This window comes from Corvus kubaryi, unplaced genomic scaffold (genome assembly GCF_017639235.1).
Source record: "Corvus kubaryi isolate FWS band 111438036 unplaced genomic scaffold, C.kubaryi_AGA036_p1.0 124, whole genome shotgun sequence".
NCBI lineage: Eukaryota > Metazoa > Chordata > Aves > Passeriformes > Corvidae > Corvus > Corvus kubaryi.
Window position 1 is genome coordinate 188,652 of NW_024580659.1, and position 26,141 is coordinate 214,792.

General features: G+C 42.8%; 1 protein-coding gene across 4 annotated transcripts; it reads right to left on the minus strand.

Annotated features, from left to right (window-relative positions):
- SHISA5 (shisa family member 5) lies at window positions 1–25,646 on the minus strand. Of its 4 annotated transcripts, none has more exons than XM_042018224.1 (7): window positions 25,570–25,646; window positions 21,924–22,089; window positions 21,593–21,679; window positions 19,378–19,443; window positions 5,837–5,952; window positions 5,314–5,532; window positions 1–3,049 (listed from the first exon to the last, which is right to left on the minus strand). In XM_042018224.1, the coding sequence occupies exons 3-7, from the start codon at window positions 21,676–21,678 to the stop codon at window positions 2,973–2,975; spliced, it is 564 nt and encodes a 187-aa protein (XP_041874158.1). In that variant the 5' UTR covers window position 21,679; window positions 21,924–22,089; window positions 25,570–25,646; the 3' UTR covers window positions 1–2,972. The 4 variants fall into 4 exon arrangements, with proteins under 4 accessions (XP_041874158.1, XP_041874149.1, XP_041874129.1 ...); XM_042018215.1 differs by having other exon boundaries at window positions 25,564–25,646; XM_042018195.1 differs by lacking the exon at window positions 25,570–25,646 and adding an exon at window positions 23,024–23,396.
- Between the last annotated feature and the right edge of the window lie 495 nt (window positions 25,647–26,141).

Below are 26,141 nucleotides of genomic sequence, written 5' to 3' on the forward strand. Positions count from 1 at the left end.
TACTTCAAACACTGCCTTTATTACAAAGGTGCATAGAGTTTATGCCATTTGGTTTGAATACTTATGTTTAACCTACAAACAACATACAAAGCAAGGTTACAGTATGTAACAAAAGCAACAATGATTATCTAGTAAATTCAATATTCTACTGTCTTTAATTTCACAGAACATTTCTGAAACAAAGGCACTTACAGAATTTAAAAAAAAAAAGATATATCAACATTTAAAGTCTTAGCTCCCTCCCCCTCCCTACAGCACTGTGGAGAACAAATGACGTGAAGACAGCAGCTACTGGGACTGACTCATCAGCAGTGCTTAAACTCAAAACTTATGGATCATCTCCACCTTTTCTGTAATCATCCCATTCTCTTCAGTATTTGAAAACAAGCTTCAACAAGGCTGCAGGGCAAGAGCCAAATAAAATCTGGTCCTACACGTCATTGTTAATGATGATTAATGCACTAACAATAAGAAAATATCTGATTAATTGTGAACTGGATAATTTTCTCTTCTTTCAGTAAGTTTCGTAACTGAATTAGTACTGCTAAAGCAGCCCCTTGTATATTAATGATTGATCTCTTCACTTGTATATAGTTACCATTTGCACATGTCCACTGAAGGAAAGATGTTCATCTTCAGGCTCCTTAACCCTACCCCTCATCTCCCACCACCACACAGAGCAGTGCAACTCAGGACCATCTATTTGGTCTGTACAACTTCCACACCAAAACCTCACATCTGGGAATGTCTTTTTATTGCTGCCACTCTACTTTCCTCCTACGTCCTCAAGGATGACTGAGCCAACCTGCCATGAAATTGCAGATTTCCCTCTCACAGCCCAAACACAACACACTGTGACTGCCACCAACTGCTCCCTCTGTCACACCAGGTGGGGGACAGGAAGAGCAGGGCACAGTAACAACCTCAGGAAGCCCCACACTGGACACTGCACCTGTGCTCTCCCTGGCCTGGCTCCACCCAGTCTAACAAAGGTGCTGGAACAATCTCTGCCCAATTTCTCCATGAATAAACACCAGGGGTAGGATTTATAGCAAGGGATTTATTTCTGCAGTTACTCAGTGCCCTCCCACACAGAAACATTCTGGATTTCTAAGGCAACACTTCCTCCTCCATACAGGAGACACCATCCTTTTTGGTTGTTCCCATGTAACACCTAACAGTGTAGTGAAGTTCTGCCCAATTTCTCAGCTGACAGGCAGGAAAGAGGAGGAATACACAGACACAGGATACATGGATACATGCTCTGTGAGTGCTTCTTGGCACTTTTCATGCTATTAACTTCAACACTCAAAGAGGTGTAACACAGGGGCACAGGCTATCATGAACCCCAATGTAAAAACTTGTCTACAAGTTTCTTCTGAAATGCCCTGAAAACTTCCTTAAAAAAAAAGAATTGGAATAATCCAGAAATAGACTAAAAAAATCAGGAATAGGAACAAGGCTGCCTTTGACAGCAGCAATTTCCATCCACTCTGTGAGGTGAAACAATGCCACCAAATAATATATACCCCAAATGCAGAATCACAGGACAAACAGCTCAATGGCCTCTCTAAAAAAAGTATTATCAGTGTAAAAGATATGTTAAAATTATTTCACTGATTATGTCACAGTGATACATACAAATAACTACATAGTTCTATGACGAATAAAAACAAATTGCATTTCAATGTTGGAAAAGACAGAATTGTTGAGGACAGTGAAAAAAATACCTCCTTGTTTGAGCAATAGAAGATTCATAAAGCCTAAAACCTCAGCAGTGGTAATAGTCATGAGGATATCTCAAGATGTTTCATGACTGAAAGCATCACCTTCTTAAAAATACATTACCTGGCTGTGACCAAATCCTTCCTTTCCCTGACTTCTCATTCTCTGCTCAGCTTTATGGGAATGTTGAAGACAAAAGGGAGGTTTAATCCCCACTGTGTCCCCTCACCCAGCATATCGTTATACCAAAGCTGACTGGGTTTATAAAGGTCTGTAATTCTTAGGTTTCTGCCACCTACAGTTCCCACTAGAGACAGTGGAAAACCCCGAGCTTTTGAAAACCCCAATCTTCTGCTGACATCCCATCTCTCCTGTAAAATAAATTCCTTCCCTGTGATGAGGCAGGACTGAATGCTGCCAAGGTACTCCTGCTTAACATGTGATTAAGGGGCTGATTTTAATTCCAAACTCATCAACAACAGATGGCTGAAGCAAGCTTGGCCAATAATACCTGAACAAGAAATACTCATCCAATAATTTTTATGAAGAATTTTCAGGTTTTCAGCTTTTGATCTATTTGGTCCATTAAGTGGCAGAGAGTTTGTTAATTTCTAGCTGTAACACCCAATGCAGGCACAGTTTATAAGCCTTAAAATTGGGACACAAAACAAGGAAATTACCAACTCGTGCTATTTAGAACTAGTTCAAAGACAACTAGACATGGTTTGCTACCCTTTACTAAAGGTAAAGGTGTTGCAAAAAAGGAAAATTCCCTTTTGAATGGTAAATGAAATGTATTAAATGGTATCTTACCTAACAATAGTAGCTTCAAAACAGCCAGAACTTACATAACATATATCAGGTAGTTGCTTAGAGGTTATGTTTTTACATTTTAATACTGTGCAAAAGATTGCTACAGCTTTGGGTATTTGACAATGCTCAGATTAGACCATTGCACAGCAAATGTTATCGTGGTGCTGCATTTCTGAAATACCCCTTCTTCGCACTTTTCTCATTGTATCTAGAGCAAAATCTCTTTTTGTATTTGCTTGAGGTATAAATTAACTTCTGCAAGAAAAATACTCCTTCCTTGGAGCATTAAAAAAAAGAAGATACTGAACTGATTTTCACTCTACTTAAACAAAAGGTTGTTGTCTTCCAGAAAAATATAGTACAGGTGCACGGTGTAAACAGAACAAATTATATTTTGAAAAGTTTTGTACGCAGAAGCACAGTAGAAGAGCTTTTCAATAGATGGGCTTCTGAGGATCCATGTAAGCAGGGTTGTAAGGGGGCTGGGTGGGGTAAGGGGCTCCAGCACCAGCTGCAAAAGCAAAACACAAGAAAAATCAGATTTGTAGAATGTACATTCTGAATTCTACAGATAAAATGGCAACTTCTGTTTTGAGCACACAGTTAAGAGGTTCAACTAAAGCCAGTATCTTAATTGGACTTGAAAACAGCTCGTGCTCACTCATGAAACACCTGCATTTCAGAAGTAAGATCACAAAAACCTTTGTTCTTGTTGGCTTTGGGGCTTTTTTGATGCTGAGTGTACATGAGCAGCCTTCAGGAGAGAATCTAGTCTAAAGAAAAGGAACAGATCTAGTCCAAAAAAAGAGCCAGTGGAAGTCAGGGGTGCACAAACAACAGGATATACCTGATAGTGTGCTGAGAAAAAATAAACCACTGGGCAAAAGAAAAAGTACTAGAGGAATCATCTTAGGATTCCTCCAGAGAAAATGCTTTCCTGCTAAGTGTCAGAGAATTAATTAAGGAAGTAAAATAGAAGTGAGAAAGTATCCCATCACTACTGAGCACGTGAAAGAGTTTTTGACTTATATACCAGACGTGTATCCCTTGGAAGAGATCCTTATTTTCTACTGTTCTGAGAAAAGCTGCTCTCAAGTGGCATCTTCATTTTCAGGTCTGTCAAGCAGCACAAGCTTGTTCAAGTAGCACCTGATCAGATCCCTGGAAAGTGCAAGTGTGGTTATCTTCTGCTGATCTTGTAAAGTGAGTGGGTTTGGCTCCTGCGGCAGAGCAGGTATTCTCCCCTGGCATGCGACCTAATTAAGAGCCTGCTCCTTGGTTAACAGACAGGAGAAATGAAGAAAAGAACTCTCACTCTGAGGCATTTTCAGCTGCCAACATGGAAAGTGCTTTGGTATGTTCCCAGAAAAAAACCCAAAACAACTGTTTTAAGAACTAACAAACCAGCAACAGTCTGAGAAACTAGAGAGTAGGATAAGTTAAATGACTAATTTATTGGCTCCCTCACATGAAAAAGATGAAGCCAAAGCACTTTGGTATAATCTCATAAAACCCAGAGCTTCTTTGGCATTTGTAACAGAAAAATAAGAGTCAACAGTCCTGGCAAGTCAGTGTTTTCACACGTGGGGCTGGTTTGCACATTATTAATGTACAATTTCTAACTGGTTTCCAAGTGCTTCAGACTGTGAAAAGTCTTTTTCGTACGCGAGTTGTCCTGACAGTTACATTCTAAGGGCATTATCTACCACTCAGGACTACACTTTCCTTGTTACTTAGAAGGATGAACAGTGAAGTCTGTAAGAGGGCTTGAAGTTCCTACAGGTAACTGCCTAGTTTTGGCCCCTCTGAGCAGCCAGGAGCCAACTGTTCAGATAACAGCTATTACCAGCAGAAGTGGGAATTAGTCATTGCAACAATAAGGTTGCATGAAAACAATGCTGTTGAAGAAGGAAAGCTGAAGAAAAAAGATTGTGATAATTCTAACTGCAAGTTGTCGACAGACTTCTCTGAAGTTCATCAGATACTTGCTAGTCTACAAAGATAGCGACTAGAAAATACCATCAGTGAAAACACCTTACAGAATCACAGGATGGCCTGAGGGACCTTAAAGATCATCTCCTTCCAACCCCCCTTTGCCATGGGCAGGGACACCTTCCATGAGACCAGGTTGTTCAGAGCTCCATCTAAACTGGCCTCGGACACTTCCAGAGATGTGTCCATAGCTTCTCTGGGCAACCTGTGCCAGGGCCTCACAAACCTCACAGTAAATAATTTTTTCCTAATAATTAATCTAACTTACTGTCTTTTAGTTTGAATCCATTCCCCCTTGTCCTGTCACTACATGCTCTTATAGAGCTTGTATATAGCTCTTCTAGAGCCCTTATATAGCTCTTATAGAGCTAGCAAATATTAGATTAGAAAGGGAATGAGGAAACATCCAACTCACGTATATATATATATATATGTGTGTGTGTGTATATATATATGTTAACTGGCTTTGATTTTAATATTAAATGTCAGCTGAATTAGTAAAACATTCTGCTGGATCTACTGACAGTCCCACATGTTGCCAAGCTTTGCCAGTACAGCTCCAGCTCACACCTCCTCTGGCAATGCTTAACATAGCAACGTGGTAGGGAAATTTCCTCCAGGGTGAAAAACAGCACCCGCCGTACCTTGGGTTTTACATAATTTGTTCACATTTGTATTAACACAGCCTCAAAAAATAATAAATGCAAATAACACAAGATTTTCTGCAGAACAACTGTCTCTTTAGCTGTTCAAGAGATGAAGAAGCACTCGGTGCTGCCTTACCTGCCACAGTTTCATGGTAAGCTGGGGGTCCCGCCGGCTGCATGGGGTAAGGGGGAGGGTACTGCGCAGGGTACGGAGCCACCGGCATTCCCGGCTGGGGCTGGATAGCCACGGGCTGGTAGCCTTGATATGGAGCTGCTGGGTAGTTGGGTGGCACTGCTGGTTGTTGGGGATAGGCAGAGTGAACCACCGTTGTGGTGGCAGTGGTGGTCACCACAGCTACAGGCAAGGAAAAGGAACACAGTTAGTGCTGGTGGTCCCCAAACAAAAAACCCAAACAACTCCCAGACCCCCCGCATGGTGGGATGGAAGAGAACTTCTAAATGCTCAGAAAATATTCAAAAATAGCTCTCTGCAACTTCACATTCTGAAGCAGCTTAAATGCTTATTTTTAACATTTAGGTATTGCAACTTCCAAGCAGAGTATTTCCACCTATTATAGGAACACAATTTTCCATGAGGGATAAAAAAAAAAAATCCTCTTCAGAGATGTAAAAAAGAAAATAACTCTAGAGCTACTTACGCCGTGGTTTTCGACATGCTTTGTACAGACAGCAACAGGAACAGGTGAGGCACAGAATAATAGTAATGACAATCACTGCACAAACAGTAATTCCAATGGCAATAAGGGTTCCAAAACTGCAAGAGAGAGATCACCAGGAACTGGTAAGAGTCACTCCTTAACCAAACCTGTAGCAAACACGTTGCTCCACCTCCAATCTCTCAGTACTTATTGGACTAAGAAATAACTGTGCAAGGCAGTGCTGGAGGTTGGGTCCACTAAGCCAGGGGAAGCTGAGCCAACCCTGCCAAGGGGTCTTTGGTCCCTCTCATTTTAGTGCGACTGTGATTGCTGTTGTTTTAGTGAACACACAGGTTCAGAGCATGCCCAAAATGAAGCACCCCAACCTTCGGGGTGACGCAAGTTCTTCCCACATTCCCTAAGACCTCCCAGCCCCAAACTCAAGACAATCTCAGCACTGAACAGATTCTTGGCAGGTTCCTTGGCATCTGCAAACAGTTGTTTTAGAAACCATGTTTCACACAGTTAGGAAGAACTGAAATTCTGACTTTACTGCAACACAAGTATGCCAGGCCACATAATGGGATACAGAAACACTGCCTAAAACTCCACAATTTAGTACAGGAAGGTCAAAGATTACGCCAGCTTTGAGCTCTGTCATGAGCACCAAACGATGAACGCAGACATAACCAGTCACCCCTAGAAGCTTTACAAGTTCTATTTACCACACGGGGGAGAAAAGGTATTGCAGCAAAGCCAGTGACAATTCCCTTTAAAGTGCTAAATGAAATGATCTGTTTCCTACTGTCTGAAATCACTAAAGCCCTTCTTCCACAGAATCCAAAGTCTCCAGCACTCTTATTTCTTAAAAAACACACCATGCATCAGTTTTGGGAACAATTGCAGGAACTCAGTTTTAACAAACAACCAGCTCTAAAATAATGACCTGAGACCTGGTTTCACATCCATCCTGTTTTTGCTTGTCGGTGGAGATTTTGGCTACAGAGCTCTGTTTTTTTTCCTGCTCAGTTTCCTTTTAACAGCTTTAAACAAAATGACACATCTCCAGAACGTCCAGCAATTTTCACTTGGCTACCAAACACCCACCAAATGTGAAAATTGCATTTGAGTGTTAGTGACACTGGAAGGTTAAATCACGGACAAAAAGAATTGCAAAATGCTCTAGCCTCAACCCAAATTTAAAAGACCTCACCTCAGTGTCTTCTAGAGCAACTTAACCCTTAGTAAGCTGAGTACTAACTGAATACAAGCACTAATAGAAAAGGCTCCATTTAAAATGCATTCTTTCCCCTTAAGAGAGGTTGCATCAATTTTATTTTGTTTCTGCAAAAACTAGAAGAAAAAGCTTGAGTCAAATCTCTTCCAAAACAATGATTTTATCAAACTGTATCTAGAGCACTGATTCTGTGAAGCCCTAAATACAGCACTTATGGATACAACCATGAAGTACTAAATGGGATACTGTGGATTGCCCACACGCACTGCAACTAAGCATTTACGTGTAAAACGGGAAGCAGGAACTGCTGCAGCCTGCTGAAGTCACAGGAACCATGTCAGAAACACTGCCAGGAAAGTAAATGGATTACTGCAACACAACCGCAGGATGTAAAGGTGCAAATAATGTGTTGAGGAACATGTGCATGTTTTGCCCCATTTATTTGCACCCTTACAAAACGTTTTTGAGATGCTAAGCTAAACATGCACTCCTAAACACCCAGCTTTTAAGTGCCCTCTCATCCTCATGAGCATCAGCTTCACTTCAGCACAGTAAATTCACAGCAGCTCATCATCATCCAAAAATCCCACTTCTTTCAAGTCTGGTATAAAAAGCAAAATCCAAATGCCATTTCAAGAGAAGAAAAAGACAGAGAGAATTGCACTCAGTGGTTTCGTACACTGAATTACCCATCCTGACTCCAATGCTCCCAAGGAACAGCATCCTTCAGAAACTGCAGGACAAGAAACGTCAACTGCAATTTCTGGTACTTGTGGAGCAGCCAACAGTTTTTTCTTTCCTCTTGTTCCCACTTCTGGATCAACCCTGAAAGAGCTCTGTCACCAGGGAAGTTGACATTACTTCCATTACACAGAGTTATTCTCCAGCAACATTAGCAGAGACAAAGTAAAGGAGTCTACTAGGTTCTTCCTCAGGCTTTTTCCCCAGTAAAGTAAAAAACCACCTTTTTTCAAGTGAACTATGCTAAGGAAAGAAATTCTTGTGTCAAGGAAAAAGATTAGGGCTGAAGAAGACAACTACAATTCTTCACTTCTACAGACAATTAATATCTTAGAACCTTAGCAAAGGCTGGGCAAAATCAAAGATACCAAAAAAATGGAGATAAAGTGGAGAAATATTTACTCATTGTAAATTACTGAGCACAGCAGGAAACTGGCACAGCCCCCTTATCTTTCACAACTAAATTCATTTCTGATATGAGGAGAGAAAACAGCACAAGTCCATCTGCAGCCAAGCTGGCCATCAACAGATAAAAACAGTGGCCATGGGCTCCATTTGTTTATTTTTAATACAGTTTTCTGCTCAATGAAGCAGGTATCTCATATTTGCTACCTCTAATAAAGAACACAACAAAAGCAAAGCTAAAAACCAACTCACCACTTTCTTATTTTCACCAAGTTGTTGGAGACACCCAGTGCATTTGCATCACTTGTGTCTTTGGCAAAATGACACTACCATGGCACAAGGACATTTTGCACCCATCTTTTGAAGAGTTAAACAGAGACACATGTTTGAAGGGCAGGTGTGTCAGGTGTATATGTCAGAGTTCTGTGTTCGTGTGTGCAAACACTGTGATCCAGTCCTACCCACTGAAACACTGTGTGATTGCTGCACACCAAAATTATAAGCTGTCAGAGACAACCCAGCAAGTAAAATAACAGAGAGGAGTTAGTTCTTCTCACAGTTCTCTAAGGAGTGTAATAACTGATTACCAGCAGGCATTTTTATCACCTACTTCACAGCAGATAATTTTCCTGCCAATGCTTGGGCTCATGCAGACTAATGTCTTGGAACAGCAGCAAGTAGGGAGACATTTACAGAAAAAACTAGTAAGTGCTGTGAACTTGTAATTCATGTCATCAACACTCTCTTTCAACAGTGGAGCTCTTCAAAAAGAATTTTTTTTCTAACTATTTTTATTGACAATCAAAACTAGCAATACTCTTCTGGAATTTCTGCATGGTCAGTCACTACCTTACTCTAATAATGTCTTTTTACTGCCCAAGGAGTATTGTCCTGAGCACTTCTTGAGCATTTAAGTGATATCCCACTACTGAAAAAGGTGCAGGAAGGCTGCCACTAACTGGTGATAGTCAAGTGAGGTCAGAATGGTGCTCAACATACTTTCCTCAGTGAACCTTCTAACTTTCAGGAGACAAGATATTCCAGGTACTGTATAAAGACTCTCTTGCAGTATGCTAACTCCTTTCTTAGACAAAAATCGCTTCATTTGATTGCTTTCACCTGATGAATCTGCCTAAAGGACTCTGAAAATATTTGGAAAACACATATTCACATTAAATGATAATTTAATGACTGTTAGCACGGTACATAAATGAAGAACAGACGTGAGGGATTGTTGCTTACAGATTCTCCGCTGAATGGTTAACCATGAGAAAACAAATGCCAACCAAAACCGAAAGCACACCTGATGCCTGCATTCTGCAAACAAACGTCAGAGTGCAGAAATCAGGGTGGCCGCAGCACCAGCTCAGAATGCTCTGCTGGCGTCAGTCAGAATTCGGGTTCCCAGACTCCCACATTATATACACCATAGTCTAAATAAAGCACACCCAGTTATAAACAGCTTGAGCTCATTCACTGACATTTCCTGCTTCTTTCTCTTCACAGAAAAGGGAACTTTTGCCAGTGATTTGATAAAAAACAAAATCAAACCTAACAGTGGTTTTACTGCAGCAACAACAAACTGCAGCTTCTCATAAAATGTATGGGAAAGTAAATATGGAGAGATTTACTCCATTTAGTAAAAATGGAGAGACAATACCCTGCCCCTTCCTACCACCACCTCTCCCCTGCCTTGCCCTACCTCCATTTCCACCCTTATCCTCTCTTTCCTACCCTTGGAAAGCACTGAAGTGCATGTGTAATGAGGATGTCTCACAGACTCAGCTTATCTCTAAAGCTGTCTCATTATTCAAAATATCTATCAGGTCACATAAAGGGAGTTACTTGCCTACTTTACCCCTTTCAGTACTGAATGAGATGCAATGGACATATTAAAATGTGAGAATTAAGCCCAGAATCTAAATAATACTATTTGTAGAAGTTAATTCTCAAGGCAGTTATTCATGTTGGAGATCTCTATCTTGAACACTGTCAAGTGGGGGAAAAAAAGTAGTTTATTTAAAGCATTTTCAAATATCAAAGTTTCGATTCCAGCAATGTATTTTTAACTCTCCTTAACAGTTTGAATCACTTAAATCAGTGACATTTTATAAGCTGATACAAAGAAAGTTTTCACATATCTATGCATTCATGTGAGTAGGACATACTAAAAATTTTGTCTTAAAACAGAAAAAAAAATCCAAATGAACAATGAGACCACCTAGTTCTGAAAAATTAGTTTAAGCAGCCTTTTTATTGTGCAAGTTTTAATCTGCTCCAAGATTTGTTCCATGCTTCAAGAAACACATTGTCGAAGTTCTTTTCAAAAGCACTGCTGCTTTTAAAAACAAACATTTACAAATACTGAGTTACAGCTGTAACACAGGGTGGTCTGGAAAGACGTCAAAAGATAATTTAGGCCATTCCTAAAAGTAAAATTAAAAATTGAGTATATGCATGTCATTCTTTACTGCTCCAGAAAAGGATCCAGTTCCCAGAAATGTGATGGAACAGCAAATATCCACGTTTGCCCTGACTCAGGAGTAGGGCATGATGAAACAAGTCCCCAGAGAGAGATGCTTACCTAACATTTTAGTCACAGCCATACAATGCCACATACTGCCTCTAAAGTTTAGCAGGAAAATAAGGAATAAATTATTTTTTTAAAGCAATGTGAATTCCCAAGAGCCTTTCAGAGGGATTACTTTTTACAACTTCACTAACAACACACTTCCTCAGTTTAATGTCTTAGCCTAAGAAGTCAAAACATAAGAACCACTTTCCTAAAGATTAAAAGAAAATAATTTACCATTACTCAGAAAGCAAACTCAGAGGAAAACATTAGCCTGATTTTAACACTTGAAAGAGTGACCAGCCTATTTTAGCACAGCCAGGAGCATCAGCACAAGCGGACAATCAAAACATACACCACAGTTAAGCCTCCCAGTCCAGGTGCAATCACAGAAATTGCTGGTGCAGCCTTGGCCACCTCCCCAAAACAGGATCTCTACATGATCAGGAAGTTTCCAAGTGATTCTTGTGGTAGGCAACAGGCAGCCTAAGACTCAGACTGAGCAGCATGGTTTCAATTTTATGAAATCTTGGTCATTTCATCAGACTGGCAGCTTTAAGTAAGTGCAAAGTCATTTTTTACAAGCTCTACAAATGCAGTGAAGTGTGGATTGGAACTGTGATGTCTGCACTGGTCTTTCAGACAAATGTTAACTCAAGTTAGCACTTGAGGCTGTCTCTCCTGCGTTCCTGCCCACATACAGTCCCTTAATGTCATGAAAAGGGTTTCATTTTATTTTGACTAACCCATCAGAGCAGCACCAGCTCAAGCCATCACTAACTGCAACCTGCCCTAGCAGGGACACAGATTAACTGAAAACCCATAAAACTCAGCACCACTTTCCATAATTCTTTCTGGGTACCCCCAAAAGGAGAGTTTGCAACAGGAGCTCCAGCAAAACAACCCCTCTGTTTACCTGCAGTACCAACAGCCCTGAGCTACATCCCCCAGAGTCCACAGCTGAGCACAGCCCAGGGACCCAGCTCTGGCATGAGAAACAACCTAAAGCAACAACAATAAAGCTATGGGAAGCCAAGAAACCCTGCAACTGCCAAAGTGCTATAGAAAAAGGGAAGGCAGGAGTCTTCTTGGGGAAGAAGTTTGCTAAATATGTACTGAATGGAGCCTTTAGCTGTTTGTTCGAATAGGAAGCTGACGTGGATTACTTTAAGCCCAAAATAATGAACTTTAATTTTATACACAAAGACCTACTGGAAATAAAGCTAACTACTATTTTTTACATTATATTTACATTATTTTTTTTAATTTTCCTTTTTTTCACAATAACATGTTTAGCACAACATGTTCTTAAACAGCCTTTATGAGAAAGTGGCAGGGAGGGAACTTCCTGGAGTTTGTGGTTTTACTCAGACATCTGACACCCTGATCCAACAGGTTATTATGGAATATGTATACAAGCTTATGTATTTCTTGGTCCATAAAGAGTGCACTTGTACTAAATATGTCTATTTACATACATCCCTTTGTAATACATACTAAAAATACAATTTTCCAGTGAAGTTTCCCAGGAAATCTATTATTGTACACTCTGCAGACAACTGAGAGTAATTGCTGTAAGTAACTGGTGCATTAAAATATGCACATAACAAGGAGAAAAGTCAAGGCTGCATTCAGAGGGATTCAACAACAGTGCAAGAATCAACACTGCAGCTTCATGAAGGCCCCCAGATAATTTTCAGTTCATTGGATCCTCAGCATATAAACCGTCTTTAAACACAATTAAAGGCATTTGCTTCTACAGCTGGTAAATAAATTTTAAATGCTCCTTTAGTGGCAAAAAGAGAATGTAGATTGATTACAGCTATTTAAGGCAAACAACATGAGTCAGTTCCATTCCTACTGCCCACTTCAAGGACACAGGATGTTACCCCCACAACCAAATTCAAATTTGGCAATGGGAAGGATTTTTCTTAGATGGTTAACTGAATTAATAGAACAAGTTTAACTGAAAAAAAAATAATAACTAAGTGCCACAAAAAAATTTTCCCCACAAAAACTGCAATATTATGAATCTGCTACTGCCAATACCATACTAATTCTAGAAAGCAGATTTTAAGTAACTAACTAGAAACTAACTTGGCTAAAGAGTCAAAGGATTTTTTCTTTTTCCTGGAAAATTGTAACCAGGTGTATGACTTGCCAAACACACTGGAACTGCAGTAAAAGGGAATTTGGACTAGGTTACACCCACTTGCTTTCCTCGCCTTATAACTCAGCTTTTATAGCAAACACACCTTTTTCTTTACCCACGTAACTCATGTATCATCACATATGTAAAATTTCCAAACACTGTGTTCAGGCAGGAGCAAAGTTTAAATTAAGTAAAATTAATTATGGTGTACTACTCTGAAATGACATCCTGCCCCACATTCCCCCTCTCTTCTGGAATATTACTCATCCAGCACAACAAGCATCATCAAGGAAAATCTAACAGTGTACAACTGAGAACAGGCCACTGCAGCAGAGGTCACATCTGGCCAATCACTACTTCTTTTAAATGGCACTGATTGTTAACAAGACCTTCACCAAAAGAGTCACAAAAGTGACTTTCATGACTAGTTCCTTTCACAACCTAAAAAAAGAGAGATTTTTAAGTTTACCTCTCAGTGGAATGGAGAGCCAGAGATCACGCTAATAAAAATAGAGGTGCATCACATGAAAAATGAATGGTATAAAATGCTTTGAATAAAAGTATTTTGTCAAAAGGCCAATCTTCACATAATTGGCAATTTCCTGAAATTAAACTAATTTGTTCATGTCACAGAAGACCCTACAGCTGCAGTTTTAAAAGGCTGGGCAGTTTAAGGATATTCTCCTCCTCCCATAATACATCTACAACACAATCTGTGGCAAATATATCCAGCTACACCTCAGGTCAGGGCTTTTTTATGGCAGTATATGAAAAAGCAGAATTGGAGCTGCCTTCGGAATCCACATGCTCAAACTTTTACAGATCCTAATAAATAACCATCATGGTCTTTTGAAGATGTTTTTAAAGGATTCTCTGTCTCTTGGACTATAGGATCCTTCTCTGAGGGTTACCCTACCTGCAACCACTTCCACAAGCTCTCTCTCCAGAGTCAACCTGTATGTAGAAAATTTACTGTTTTCAGAGTTACACTGTGCAGAGTTACACAGAGGCACAACAAAACCCACAGCCGGAGGGAACACTCTGCCCTGGTAGGTAAATCCACTCAATGAAGCACAGAGCCACAGGAAAATTAACTCCTCAACAAAATCCAAGTGACCAATCTTGCCACGTCTTTGCATGCTCAGGCCAGGTTGTCTTGTTTGCTGCTGTCACACAGCCCTCTGTGGTTAGCAGAGCATGCTAACCCAGCCGTGTGCATCTGCCTCTGGTGCCAGGGCAGCATTTTTCAATCTCTCCTTCCTGCTTGGTTTCTGAGGAAACAAAACCTAAGCCCAGTGCCTGCAGCAGCAGCTCAGACACCACAATTCACAATTCTGCCACCTTCAAGCAGCTTCTTCACCAAGAACACAGCGAACACAAAACCAAATGCTCTGTGGGTTACCGCTGCTAGCTGTGCAAGCTGATATTTACTCTTCAGGCTAGTAAAAAGCATAGAACATTTTTTTTAAGTGGCTTCAAATCCAAATCTCAGTTGTTTCCAGGCAAGAAGCTTACATTCCTTGGTGAGATTAGCCTGTGCCTGAACACAAGCCTCCCAGAACAGGCTCTATGCAGTTTAACTCATTTATTACAGAAAATATCAAGGACCAGCACTGGAATAGAAATCCTTTGCTCATTAAATAGAGACTGCTTACATTTCTAGAAGCTTTTTCCCAATTTTCGTGGAGTCTTCCCTCTAGAAATATTCCAAAACCACCTGGACACATTCCTGGGTAACCTGCTCTAGGTGACCCTGTCTTGGAGGGAGATTGGACTTAATGATCTCCAGAGGCTCCTTCCAACCCTAACAATTCTGTGATTCTGTAATAACCCTCATGATTTATTTTCTTACCACTGACAACATTTTACAGATGCTGGAGTATCCAAATACACTGGAAAGTGTAAACTGGAGTCCCTGATAGTGATAGCAGGGGAGGAGAAATGGGGTATAGTTCAAAATCACAGTATTTTTGACCTTGTCTGTGGAGAAAACATGGGCTTGAAAATATCTAAACCAGACAAAGCAAATTAGGATAATCACATCTTTCACTGTTAGAAATATGCTGGTTTTGCCAGATTAGGCCTGTAGCAGACTACTGCAGATGCCACATTTCAGCCAAAGGCAGCCAGAATGACATGGATTTTTTCTATATCATAAAAGGACAACGAAGCCACAAGACAACACATGGCTCAAACCCCAAACGAGCACAACCCCATCCAACAAGGCTGTTCTGTCTCTGCTGGCCAAAGCTCCCCAGGAAGATGGACATTCTGCCTCCCTCTTCTCATAAGGAGGAACAGCCTTTCCTCAAGCATTACTGTACCTGTTACACAATCTGCTGTAACTTACAGGCAGAAATTAATTCAGAAACAGAGCCCAATTAACTGTGTACACAGACAATGGGAAGTTTTGTTTCCAATTAGAAGCTGGTATCAGCTGCCCCAAGTACATTATTTTCTGCTGTAACTCCGATACAGATGTTCTGAATTGCTCCACCTCCTTAAACACTCAAATATTTCACAATTAGTTGAATTGTGGATATGAGTCATCTAATTTCCTTTTCCAGTAAGGGTCACTATTGGAAAACTGGCATACCAAGGCTAAGTAATCACATTACCAATGAAAATAATAAGTGCTGTCCTGGTGAATCAGTGCTCTGCTTCTTGCACAGTTTCTTAAAATAAGAATACTATGTACAGCAGAATGAAAAGGGAAAACCAGCTAAATTTACCTTATTGCTCACAATCCATCTTCGAAACCAGAGCAAAGCAGGGAAAAACTCAGTAATCCAATTAAAATGTGGGGAAAAAAATCCTGAAACACCTTCCAGTAGTAAACACTTTCCACAACACATTCACTAGCAGCAAAAAATGGAGCAATCACTCATGGTCGAGGAAAAACGGTGACGAATTTATCAAGTTCAGCAATATGAAACTCATGCCTACACCCTGACCTAAAACTTCCACATGATCTTTAAGGACTGATCAACAAAGTAAAAAGCCTGAATTTAAGTTAATCCTGACTTTCATACTTCTCCCAGAATGCTTACATTTGCTTCCAAATGCAGTATTCTGGGAAGCAAAATGCTTTCAAGTACTTAGAAGGGCATTATTAAGACACTCCAATGGAGTGGAATTTATTGTCTTTAAAATGTCTGAAGATCATAGGGTATGGACTGCTTAAAGTGTGAAATACACTTAAAAGGATTGCCCAAAGTGGACCCCTGCCTCAACAGCACCTGATACTCAGTGTAAATACTGAAAAACATTAATACTAAAGGATAATACTAGAAAGAAACCTGCCAAAAACTGGTGCTTTGCTTGCACTTCTGCAGAAGATCTCAGAATAAACGCAGTAAAAAAGCAGAAGTAGAAGCAAACTAGAAATTCCTCAGCTGGGCAAGACAATAAACATTCCAGCAATAGCCCTTCCCTAGCCCTTAGAATTAGGGTGTAATTGTGGCAGGTTTTCCAAGCAGGGAGAAGAGACACCAGACCACGGAGTCCAGTGGCAAGTCCACAGGTAGCTTGTAACTAGCCCTCAGAAAAGGGAAGTTCTCTTAAAAAGACAGGGTTTGTGAGCAGTGTGCCAGGGTGGTAACTCAATCTAGAAATCAGCCTGATGCAAGAAGAATGGGGAACTCAATGCCTTCTGACCCATAACGCCAGGAGACCATCATCTCCTTCTCAAGGGCAGTGTCAAAGGTAATATTTGCAACTCCTAAGAAAGAACAAGGTGCTAAAGGAAGTTGTCCTTCGCTGCCTCCTGCCACGTTACAAACTGTTCAAAGAGAATGCTCATCTTGTTGGAGAATCAAAGAAATATTCCAACTGACATCAGCCCTTCTCTCTACACAGTGAAGAATTAAACTAACATAGTCATCAAGAAACAAGGCAAAACCTGTCTTTTAAAAGAAATTGGCACGGAGGGAGAGGGTGGAGTATAGCTTGCAGGCAAGGAAGCAGGGACACCTCTTCCAGAAGGAATACAGCTCACTACTTGGTTAAAAAAACACAGAAACCTCAACACACACAACACAAAACCCCGGGCACTGTGTGTAACTAAACAAAAACCTATCTGGTGTCCCACTGGCTGCAGTCACAGATGGAGCCACTCACTGCAATTCCCAGTGCTGAAACACCCTAAATGGGACACCTCAGTCATAAGTCATTTTGGAAAGTTCTGAGATGTGGTTTTCCTCCAGAGTCATATCCGGGTGGCTTTTCAAGGACAGTATTCCTGTGAGTAATTACCACTTTTCTAATAAAATTGCCTAACAAGAAGGTTAAGTTTGATGTCAAATCTAGGCCTTTGCACAACACTAATTTTTCAAAGCTGCAATGTAATTGAAAGGGAGAGGAGGAGTCACCCATCTTCTCGAGCAGACATCCATGATGCTCTTTTTAGACATTTCATAGCTGAAAACGAAGATAATTAAAACAATTTAACTGCTCCTTCCCAAATGCTTGGGTTTTTTTACAAAGAGCAAGCCCTGACTGCAAGATAAAGGCTCACGCCTGCTGCACTTGAACCACACATCTGAAGACAGGATGATCAGCCTAGCTGAGAAGGGGCATCCCTCCTCCAAAATGTTACATCAAACCCTTCTCGTTGTGGAACAGACCTCGCCAAAAGAGACCAAGGCTCCAAGACATCCACGTACCGCATTCACATCGCCACGGCAGCGCTACCTTTCCGTGCCTTTACCGCGGCTCCTTCCTCCACCGCGGGAAAAATGTGCCCGGACTTACACAGCGCGGGGGCTCCGCCCGGCAGTGCCGGGGAGGGTGCACGGCCCCGATCCCCGCCCGCCGCTCCCGCGGGCGATGCCGCTCGCACGGCACCGCTCGCAGCCGGCACCGAGCCCGCGCGGCGCGGCCGCTCCGCCGGAGGTACCGGGGAAGCCGGGCGGGTTCCCCCCGCGGCTGTCGGGGTCCCGTCCCGAGCCCCCCGAGCCCCGCCGCTTACCCCATGCTCGCCCTCGCCGCCGCTCGCCCGCGCCCGCCGCCCGGCCCCGCGCACGTCACGCCGCCCGCACCGCCCCTTAAAGGGGAGCCCCTGCGCCGCTGCCGCGATCCCGATCGCCCAAACCTGCGCAGCGACGGCCGTCAGGCAGCGCTCAGCGTCACTGCGCGCAGCTCGGGCGTCCCCAGCTTAAGAAGGACACGGAAGTGTTGGAGCGAGTCCAGGGGAAGCCACGATATTGATAAGAGGGCTGGAGCACCTTCCCTAAAGAGACAGGCTGGGAGAGTTGGGGCTGTTCAGCCTGGAGCAGAGAAGGTTGTGTGGACATCTCACAGCACCTTGCAGGGTCTGAAGGGGCTACAGGGAACCGGAGAGGGACTCTTTGTCAGGAACTGGAGTCACAGGACAGGGAGTAATGGGTACAAATTGAAAGAGGGGAAATTTAGGTTAGATATTAGGAAGAAAGGGTTTTACTGTGAGGGTAGCGACACACTAGAACAGCTTGCCCATGGAGGTTGTGGATGCCCCAATCCAATGTTTGAGACCAGGCTGGATGGGCCTTCAGCAAGTGGCAGGTGTCCCTGCCATGGGGGAGGCTGGGAGTACATCATCTTTAAGGTCCGTTCCACCCTTTTCAACATTCTGTGATTAAACCCTGCCCTCCATCATCTTCCACACTCTGAAAAATTGATGCATTTTTACAGCAAGACTCCTGTCATCACCAATGTAGGCTTAAAGGAATTTACTTTTTCCCCAAGACTGAAACAGAAGAAGAAATGTTGATAAAAACTAACTGCAAAAGATGCTAGAACACCAAGGAGATACTTCAAACAAAAGCAGATTTTCTTCCAGAGCCACTTTGGATTTTCTAAGAGTACAAAGCACATACCAATGGCCATAAACTAAAACACAGGATGTGCCACCTCATCATGAGGAAGAACTTCTTTATGTTAAGAATGGCAGAGTACTGCAACAGGCTGCCCAGGGAGTGCATGGGGTCTCCCCTCTGGAGACACTCAAGTCACACCTGAGCACATTCCTGTGTCACCTGCTCCAGGTGACCCTGCCTTGGCAGGGGGGTTGGACTGAATGATCTCCAGAGGTTGCTTCCAACCCCACCTGTTCTGTGATTCTGTGCTAATGCTTCAATCTCCTGTTCAGCAGGCAGGATACAGATTATTATATACGGAGATTGTTATGGTCTAAATAGCAACATCCAGCCTCTTCCTCATGTCTCTCCTTCTTCCAACATGTACACAGATTTTGAGTGGTCCACATTCTTAACACACAAGTAAGTATTTCTATTTTCACACTCTAGCAGCACAGAATCATGGAATTGTTTAGGCTGGAAAAGACCTTTAAGATCACTGAGTCCAACTGTTAACCCAGCACTGCCAAGTCCACATGCCCTGATCACACAATGAAGAACCTCTAAACAAATCCCATTTTAAAACCTTGTATGGCTTACCTGGGGCCAGAAGAAACATAGAAATCATCAGGGTCCTGAAAAATCTGCAAATCTGAGTCAGAGATCCTGTAACAAGAGAATTCATCTCAAAAAATGGAATTTATTACTTACTCAAGTTACCTACCTAAGTTTCAAGTGCTTATGAAAGGTAATGTAAACTAAAAAGAGATTCTTTTTGTTGTCTGTGGTGCTACAAGTATGCATTTGACGTTTGCCTGACCAGCACCGTTCCAAGGCAGTTTTGCAAAATCCAAAACCAAATAGATCATACATAGATTTGGAGCAGCTGTGGATAAATGCATTTACTGCATTAGCCCTAAGTAACTAAAGTTAGTCAGTGATTAACAACAAAAATTAACAAATTTAGCTTTTTACTAAGCTCACCTTCACCATTAACTAAGCTTAGTTTCACCCAGGTATGCTCTGACACAGGCATCCCTGCTTTGGGGGGGGAGAGAGGAGCAAGCACAGTAATTTGTCCACAAAATGGGGTCATAGTCTCACCCTCTACACGGAGAAAACCAAGTATCAATTTTATAATGAGGGTGTCTGTTCCCTCCACTCAAACTGAACTAAAGGCAGAACAGAAGTGTGACATTTCAGTGTCACTCCCTCCTCCACCTGGCTAAAGGACATCTATCATCTGATAGTCTTTGCTCCCACACTGCAACTGCACATTATCATGGACTCCAAGGAGTAGATTTGTACTTTGAACAAAGCCTCTTATGCCTGGGCAAGGGGAAGTGATGCTCACTTTCCCTACAGAGATGTGGATGCTCTTCCGTGCTTCACAGAAACAACATCGAGCTCAGACCAGTGTTTCACCCCAGACATCATTCAGTGGTTAAGCCCTGCCTGAGCCAGGTGTAAGATAAGCAAGTGGCTCAGCTCAAGTTTGTGCTCTACCGGCCTCAATGATTCTCCACAGCAAGTCTGGCAATTTTCCACATTATCCACTCTGTGACTACAGTCAGAACTCCACAATAGGTGGTTTTAGAGCGTGTCCTCTCTGCTCCTTTGGGATGCCTTTCACTTGGTGTTGGGGGCTTTTTCCGGGAGTTCCCCTTCTGGTTTTTTTTTCCCCCTGTTGAGGAATTTTCCCCATATATGTTGCCGCGGCAACAAATTGCTGGTACTTGGGGAGGACAAAGGACCTAGCCCCTGAGGGTGTGGTCCAACAGGCTACTGTCTTTCACCTGGGTGTGTGGGCAACTAGTGCTGGGCGTTCAGACGGACAGAGGGGCTGCTGCCATCTCCTCAGCACTGGAGACTTCTGCTTTTTTTCGGCTGCCTTCCTTCTACCGTAGAAACCCCGGGATTCCCAAGGCCGCCTTTCCCTGCCCCGCTGGGAGCCGGGCTGTGGCCGCCCTGCCCCCGCTGTTGCTTCGAGCCTTCGCTGCTCTGTAGCCCCGCACACCCTGCCTGCCCAGGCCTCCGGGCGTTCCACTGCAGCTCCGGAGTTCCATACATCTCGTCTGCCACCCGGGATTTGTGCTCGTCCCTGCTGTTCCCGAGGGTCCGGCCGGACACCAGGATCGGCTGCCCAGGGGTTTGTGAGGCCTTTTTATCCCATCCCTCCCGGGACCCCAGGCCGCCAGTGCCGCGTGCTCCCCGAGCTCGCTCCGGAGCGCCCCCTGCAGCCGTGGGGGAACCATCGCACCTGCCCTGCTCACCGGGAGCCGCCAGTGCCCCTGCCGGCTGCGAGCGGAACTGCACCCGAGGGGAAAGGGCCCGACAGCCGAGAAGGCTGGCACTGGGTTTGTGATTGTTCGCTGTTACTGCCAGAGTTATTGCTGTTTGTTTGACTGCTTATACACACACACACACACACATATATATATAATAGTAAAGAACTGTTATTCCTGTTCCTCCTCCTTTGCCTGAAAGCCCCTTAATTTCAAAATTATAATAATTCGGAGGGAAGGGGGTTGCATTTTTCATTTCAAGGGAGACTCCTGCCTTCCTTGGCAGACACCTGTCTTCCAAACCAAGACACTTGGTAACATTTTCCATCTGGAACAGGTACCAGTGGTACCTATCTGGTGTCCTGAAGCATTCTAAAATGTGAAGTTACAGCTTTCAATAACAAGGACTTTACACATGATATAGTAATACTGACAACAATCACTGTAACAAACACTAATGCATATTATATCAGGTCTTGAAGCCCTCCCACCAGGGTAAAAAAAAAAACATATTAAAGCTTCATCCCAACCAGTTGTTGGACAGCGATTCACGGAGTTCACTGGTTTTCTCTCTGATCTTGTTTAAAGCTTCTAGAGGTTCTTCTAGGCCAGGCATCCTCAGAAAAAATAAATAGAGTGTCATTTTGAAAATGCTCAAGAAGACACACATCAGTTCATGCATTAATTTATCCACCTTATTGTTCCCATTTTACAGGTAAGCAACAAGCATTAATTTTGATTCCCTGATAGAACCAGACAGAGGTAAAAGGCCCTTTAGGAAGATTTAACCATTAAACAGTGTGATTTTGTCATTTGATGACAGAATTATAATAGGTTGTATACATTCAGTTTGCCTCATACCTTTCATTAAGCTGATCGCACTGTGACTGCTGTTCATCAAATTTTAGGAGTATGTCAGAGCACCAGAATCGACCCAGGCAAAATGCACAGCAGAACTGAGGACAGGATTGTGCAGGTTGTACTTCGCCAAAATAATCAGTATATGCCTGACAATCCTCACCCAAAACTGAAAAGATTTACAAACCAATAGTTAGTAAGCAAAGAAATAATCATACAAAGACTTTTTCTCATACTGACCAGATCACCTAAGTTACCAATTAAATATGCTAAAAGTTTTTGGGTTAGGACTTACAAACCAAGTTCCTTTGGTGTATAACAAAGGCAAATACGTACTCCTCACACACAGAGTATCTCATCTTCATCAAGCACCTCTATTGAAATGTTCACACAGACATAAGCACTAAACTGCATGAAAATATGAGATGCTGGTGATACTCCTCACTACATGTGACAGTAGTTACCAAATTACTGTAAAAATGCAAAGAGCAACATGAGTTGCCAAATAGGTTAAAAAATACCGAAAAAGCACTAAGATCAGTTAGAAGAAAACATTACATTTTCCTAGAGATTTGACTTGATGCAAAAGATGCAACACCACCACATGCACTGTAGGTTTGGATTTCCGTGTGACTTGGTTGTTTCTACCTTTTGCTTTGTTTACTTCACAGAAAATCCTAATCCTGATAATCCATTGCATAAAATGGAGATGTCGTACAACAGAGATTCTTAGAACTATAATCAGTCTAGTGGCATTCCCACTGCAAGCATCACCTGGTGTAGCTATAGTGGTAATGCAGTGGGGATGTTCACGTACCAGGATCGCTCCCTTATGCGACATCCTACACTTTTCAGAACTGCATTGGGCTGATACATTCCTGAAGAGACTGGCTGTTTTCTCTCTCTTTGCCCTCCCAAGCCTGAGTAACTGCACCATAAGAATGACATATTAAAAGCTTTTAACTGCCACATAAAAATACTTCTCAAAGCTGAAGTAAAAATCATTTCCCAAGAGGGGTATCACTTCCTTTTTCAGTGATAAATGCTGCAGTCCGCTGGTTTCTATTCATCATTCTCCTTCCTATCACATTAACAAGACATACCCTGACATCTTGCTCCTAAACCACACTCCATCCAAAAAACTCAAATTCCTTCAGGTGTAGTTGTTCAGAGAAAGCAAACAGGAAGAGGCAAAGACAATAAATCCTGTTCCTTCAGTAGAAAAGAGGTATTTCCTGGAGTATTTAAATGGACTTTAGCATTTGAAAATTCAGTCTCGACTCTCTGGCATCAGGAAATACCTGAATACTTCAACTGTTGCCTGGAATAAAACATAAAACCTTTCCAAACAGTGTTAAAATGACAATATAAAAGCAAGTCTTTAATTGAAAGCCTGCATGGCAATATGCATACATGACACAGCATTTCTACAATTTTTATATGGTTAGTTAATTAGTCTATCAAATATTGTCCAGTTGGAAGAGCAGTTGGTTAGGTAGTTTCCCCCCGGGTTCTGCCCCTTTGGAGCCCCCTCCCCCCATCCTTTAGCCCTACACTTTATTGTGTCTATGATGTATGGTGCAAAACAAAGTGTCCTTGCTAGACTAAAGGCAAGACTAAACAGAATTTCAAGAATGTATTAGTAAGGGTTTGGTAAACTAAGGGGGAGGACAGGAAAAGTACTAGAAGTTATAACTATCTATTAACAGTCTACAAAGTTACAAATACATGAAAAATACATAAAAAGCTAAAAATATTTAGGCATCACAGCCAATGATATAAAGAAATCTTCTAAGGGTGTAAACGTGGAGGTTCATTAAACAGAAACAAAGAGGAACTTCTGTACCCGTAGCACAGTACTTTTTACAGCTTTACACATGCTTACAAATGGTTGATCAAATTTTTCCTCTGCAGACACCTAATGCCACCTGACTCCTCCCTCCTTCCTCTATCCCTGACAAGGAAATGACAGGTAGCTAAACCAATTCCAAATTACCTTGTGAAATTACAAAGCAAGTCAACCAGCAAAGTTCCTCCCTTCATCTCACAATTGTACTAGTGCAGCACAATAAAACAAGGAAAACCAACGGCCTGGGCCAGTTATCAGGTGGCTGAGCTGAGCCAACAAGGGCTGAGCACACCAAAGAAGAAGAATTTGGTGCCTCTATGTTGTTCCTCTCTCCTTCCATCACCTCTGGCACGCATGAGAGTCTTCCTCAACTGACTGAATTCTCCAGCTCATCAGCTGATCAACTGGTGGCACTTTTTTCTCCAGCTGGTTTTCTGATGGGTTAATTACTTGAATAACCTGAGAAGAGGTACAATGCACACCCAACCCACCACAATGCAGCTATTGAGGGGTTCATCCTATCCTGCAGGACAGCAGCATGATTTCACACCATCAGTACCACACAAAACCTTTAACAGACTGACCAAGTTCCATCTCAAGAGCAGAGCTGGCAAACTGCTCCCACCCAGTCCCCAATCACTGCAAGAAGTAATAACTTCCAACCCCATTTATTCAAGGTCAGCTTGCATACAGTTACTGCTATAGCACTTTCATGGTGAGTCAGCTTAAAGAACCCTTTTTCTGGTGCTCACACCTCGAAGTACTTACAGATAAAACTCTGACCATTTCGGCCACACTGATTTCAGCTCAGCCCCCAAACAAACTGCGATCCTGGATTACTCTGACCAAGTCAAATGGGTTCTTGCACGTCACAGTCAACTTTCCTGCACATGTTTTCTGTTTGTGCAGAATTTGATCTCTCTGATCAAGTGACACCACTGATATATAAAATATAAACAGTGCTTCTCCTTCTCTGAGACTTCACCAGCTAGGTTCTATGATCACATCTGCCCTTTCCAACCACACAACGAAGTTGGGGAAAACCACACAGTCCATCCTCTAAGCACAATAACAAAATATTTACAGACAGGGCTGCTGAAAAAGAAATTACCAATAATAGCATTTGATGTATGAACTCAATTATCAAACAAGCTTACATAAGCAGAGCTGTTTATGTGGTATCATCACTTAACACCTCAATATTTCTATTATCCTGCCGTAAACGGGTAGAATTTACTGTGTCAGGGGTGAAAAGGTGAAGGTTTTTAATGGGATACTTCAAGAATGACCAACAGCCACTTCAGCCCATCATTACCAGTTACCAGCAGTCCCTATCATGAGGCGGGGTCCCGCAGCCACTGCTGGGCACTGTAACTGCTGCTGGCCAACACCACCGCTCAACACGAACCCACCTCACTTCGGCAGAGCTTTTCCCTCATCAGGGCTTTTCCCTCAGCAAATCCAATTCCGCGCCAAAACCGCTGTGCGCGTGTGGGCACCTCCCGCCGCCGCCGGGACCATGTGCCCCCAAAAATCACGCGTTCCTCAGCCCCCCAAACCACGGTTCCACAACTCCCCAAAGCACGCGTTCCTCCACCCCGGCCCCGGGATGGGCGGCTGAGCTGAGGGAGCTGAGCTCGCAGCCTGGGGCTCCCCACGCCGGGGGCTTCGGCCGGGCCTCCCCAGGGGATGCTGCCCCGGAGGAGCCGCGGAACCGCCTCCGAAAGCGACGCCGGAGCCCCCCAAACTCCCTGAGCCCCCCCGTTCGCCGCTCCTGCATCCCCCTGCGCTCACCCTCACCGGCTGCCGGCAGCAGGAGGAGGCGGAGGAGGCAGAAGGCGGCAACATGTGCCTGGTTAATCTTCTGTTTAACAGGTATTCAGATTATTCCACTATCCAAAACAAAGAGAGTGGAACAAGGAATGAGACAAATGCAGATGGACTGGACTACAATAGAATATCACTGACTACAAAGGGAAAGACCCAGCTGTCGGAGGCACGGGGACAAAAGCAGACACAGGTAATAGTATGCAATGGTGTTTACAAGTGAAAATCTACCATGAGACTACAGATTCAGGAGCCTTCCCGGGATCACTAGAATGCTATCAGAGCTGACATGTGCCAGGACAAAAAGAAGACATTCACGTGGCTGGTTTCATCCAGCTTCCAAATGTTACCTTATACCCCTCTCCTGCTTCCAACTACCCCAATAGCCAACCATCACTGGAAGACTCTCCCTGGGAATCCATCTGTCAAAGCATTTTGTGACACACAGAGCAACAGGAAGATGCAACAGGAGCAAAGGGTGCAGGAATTAAATGCTTATTAGCAATCTCATACAGAGCAGAAACTAAGGTGTACCCAAGAAAAGT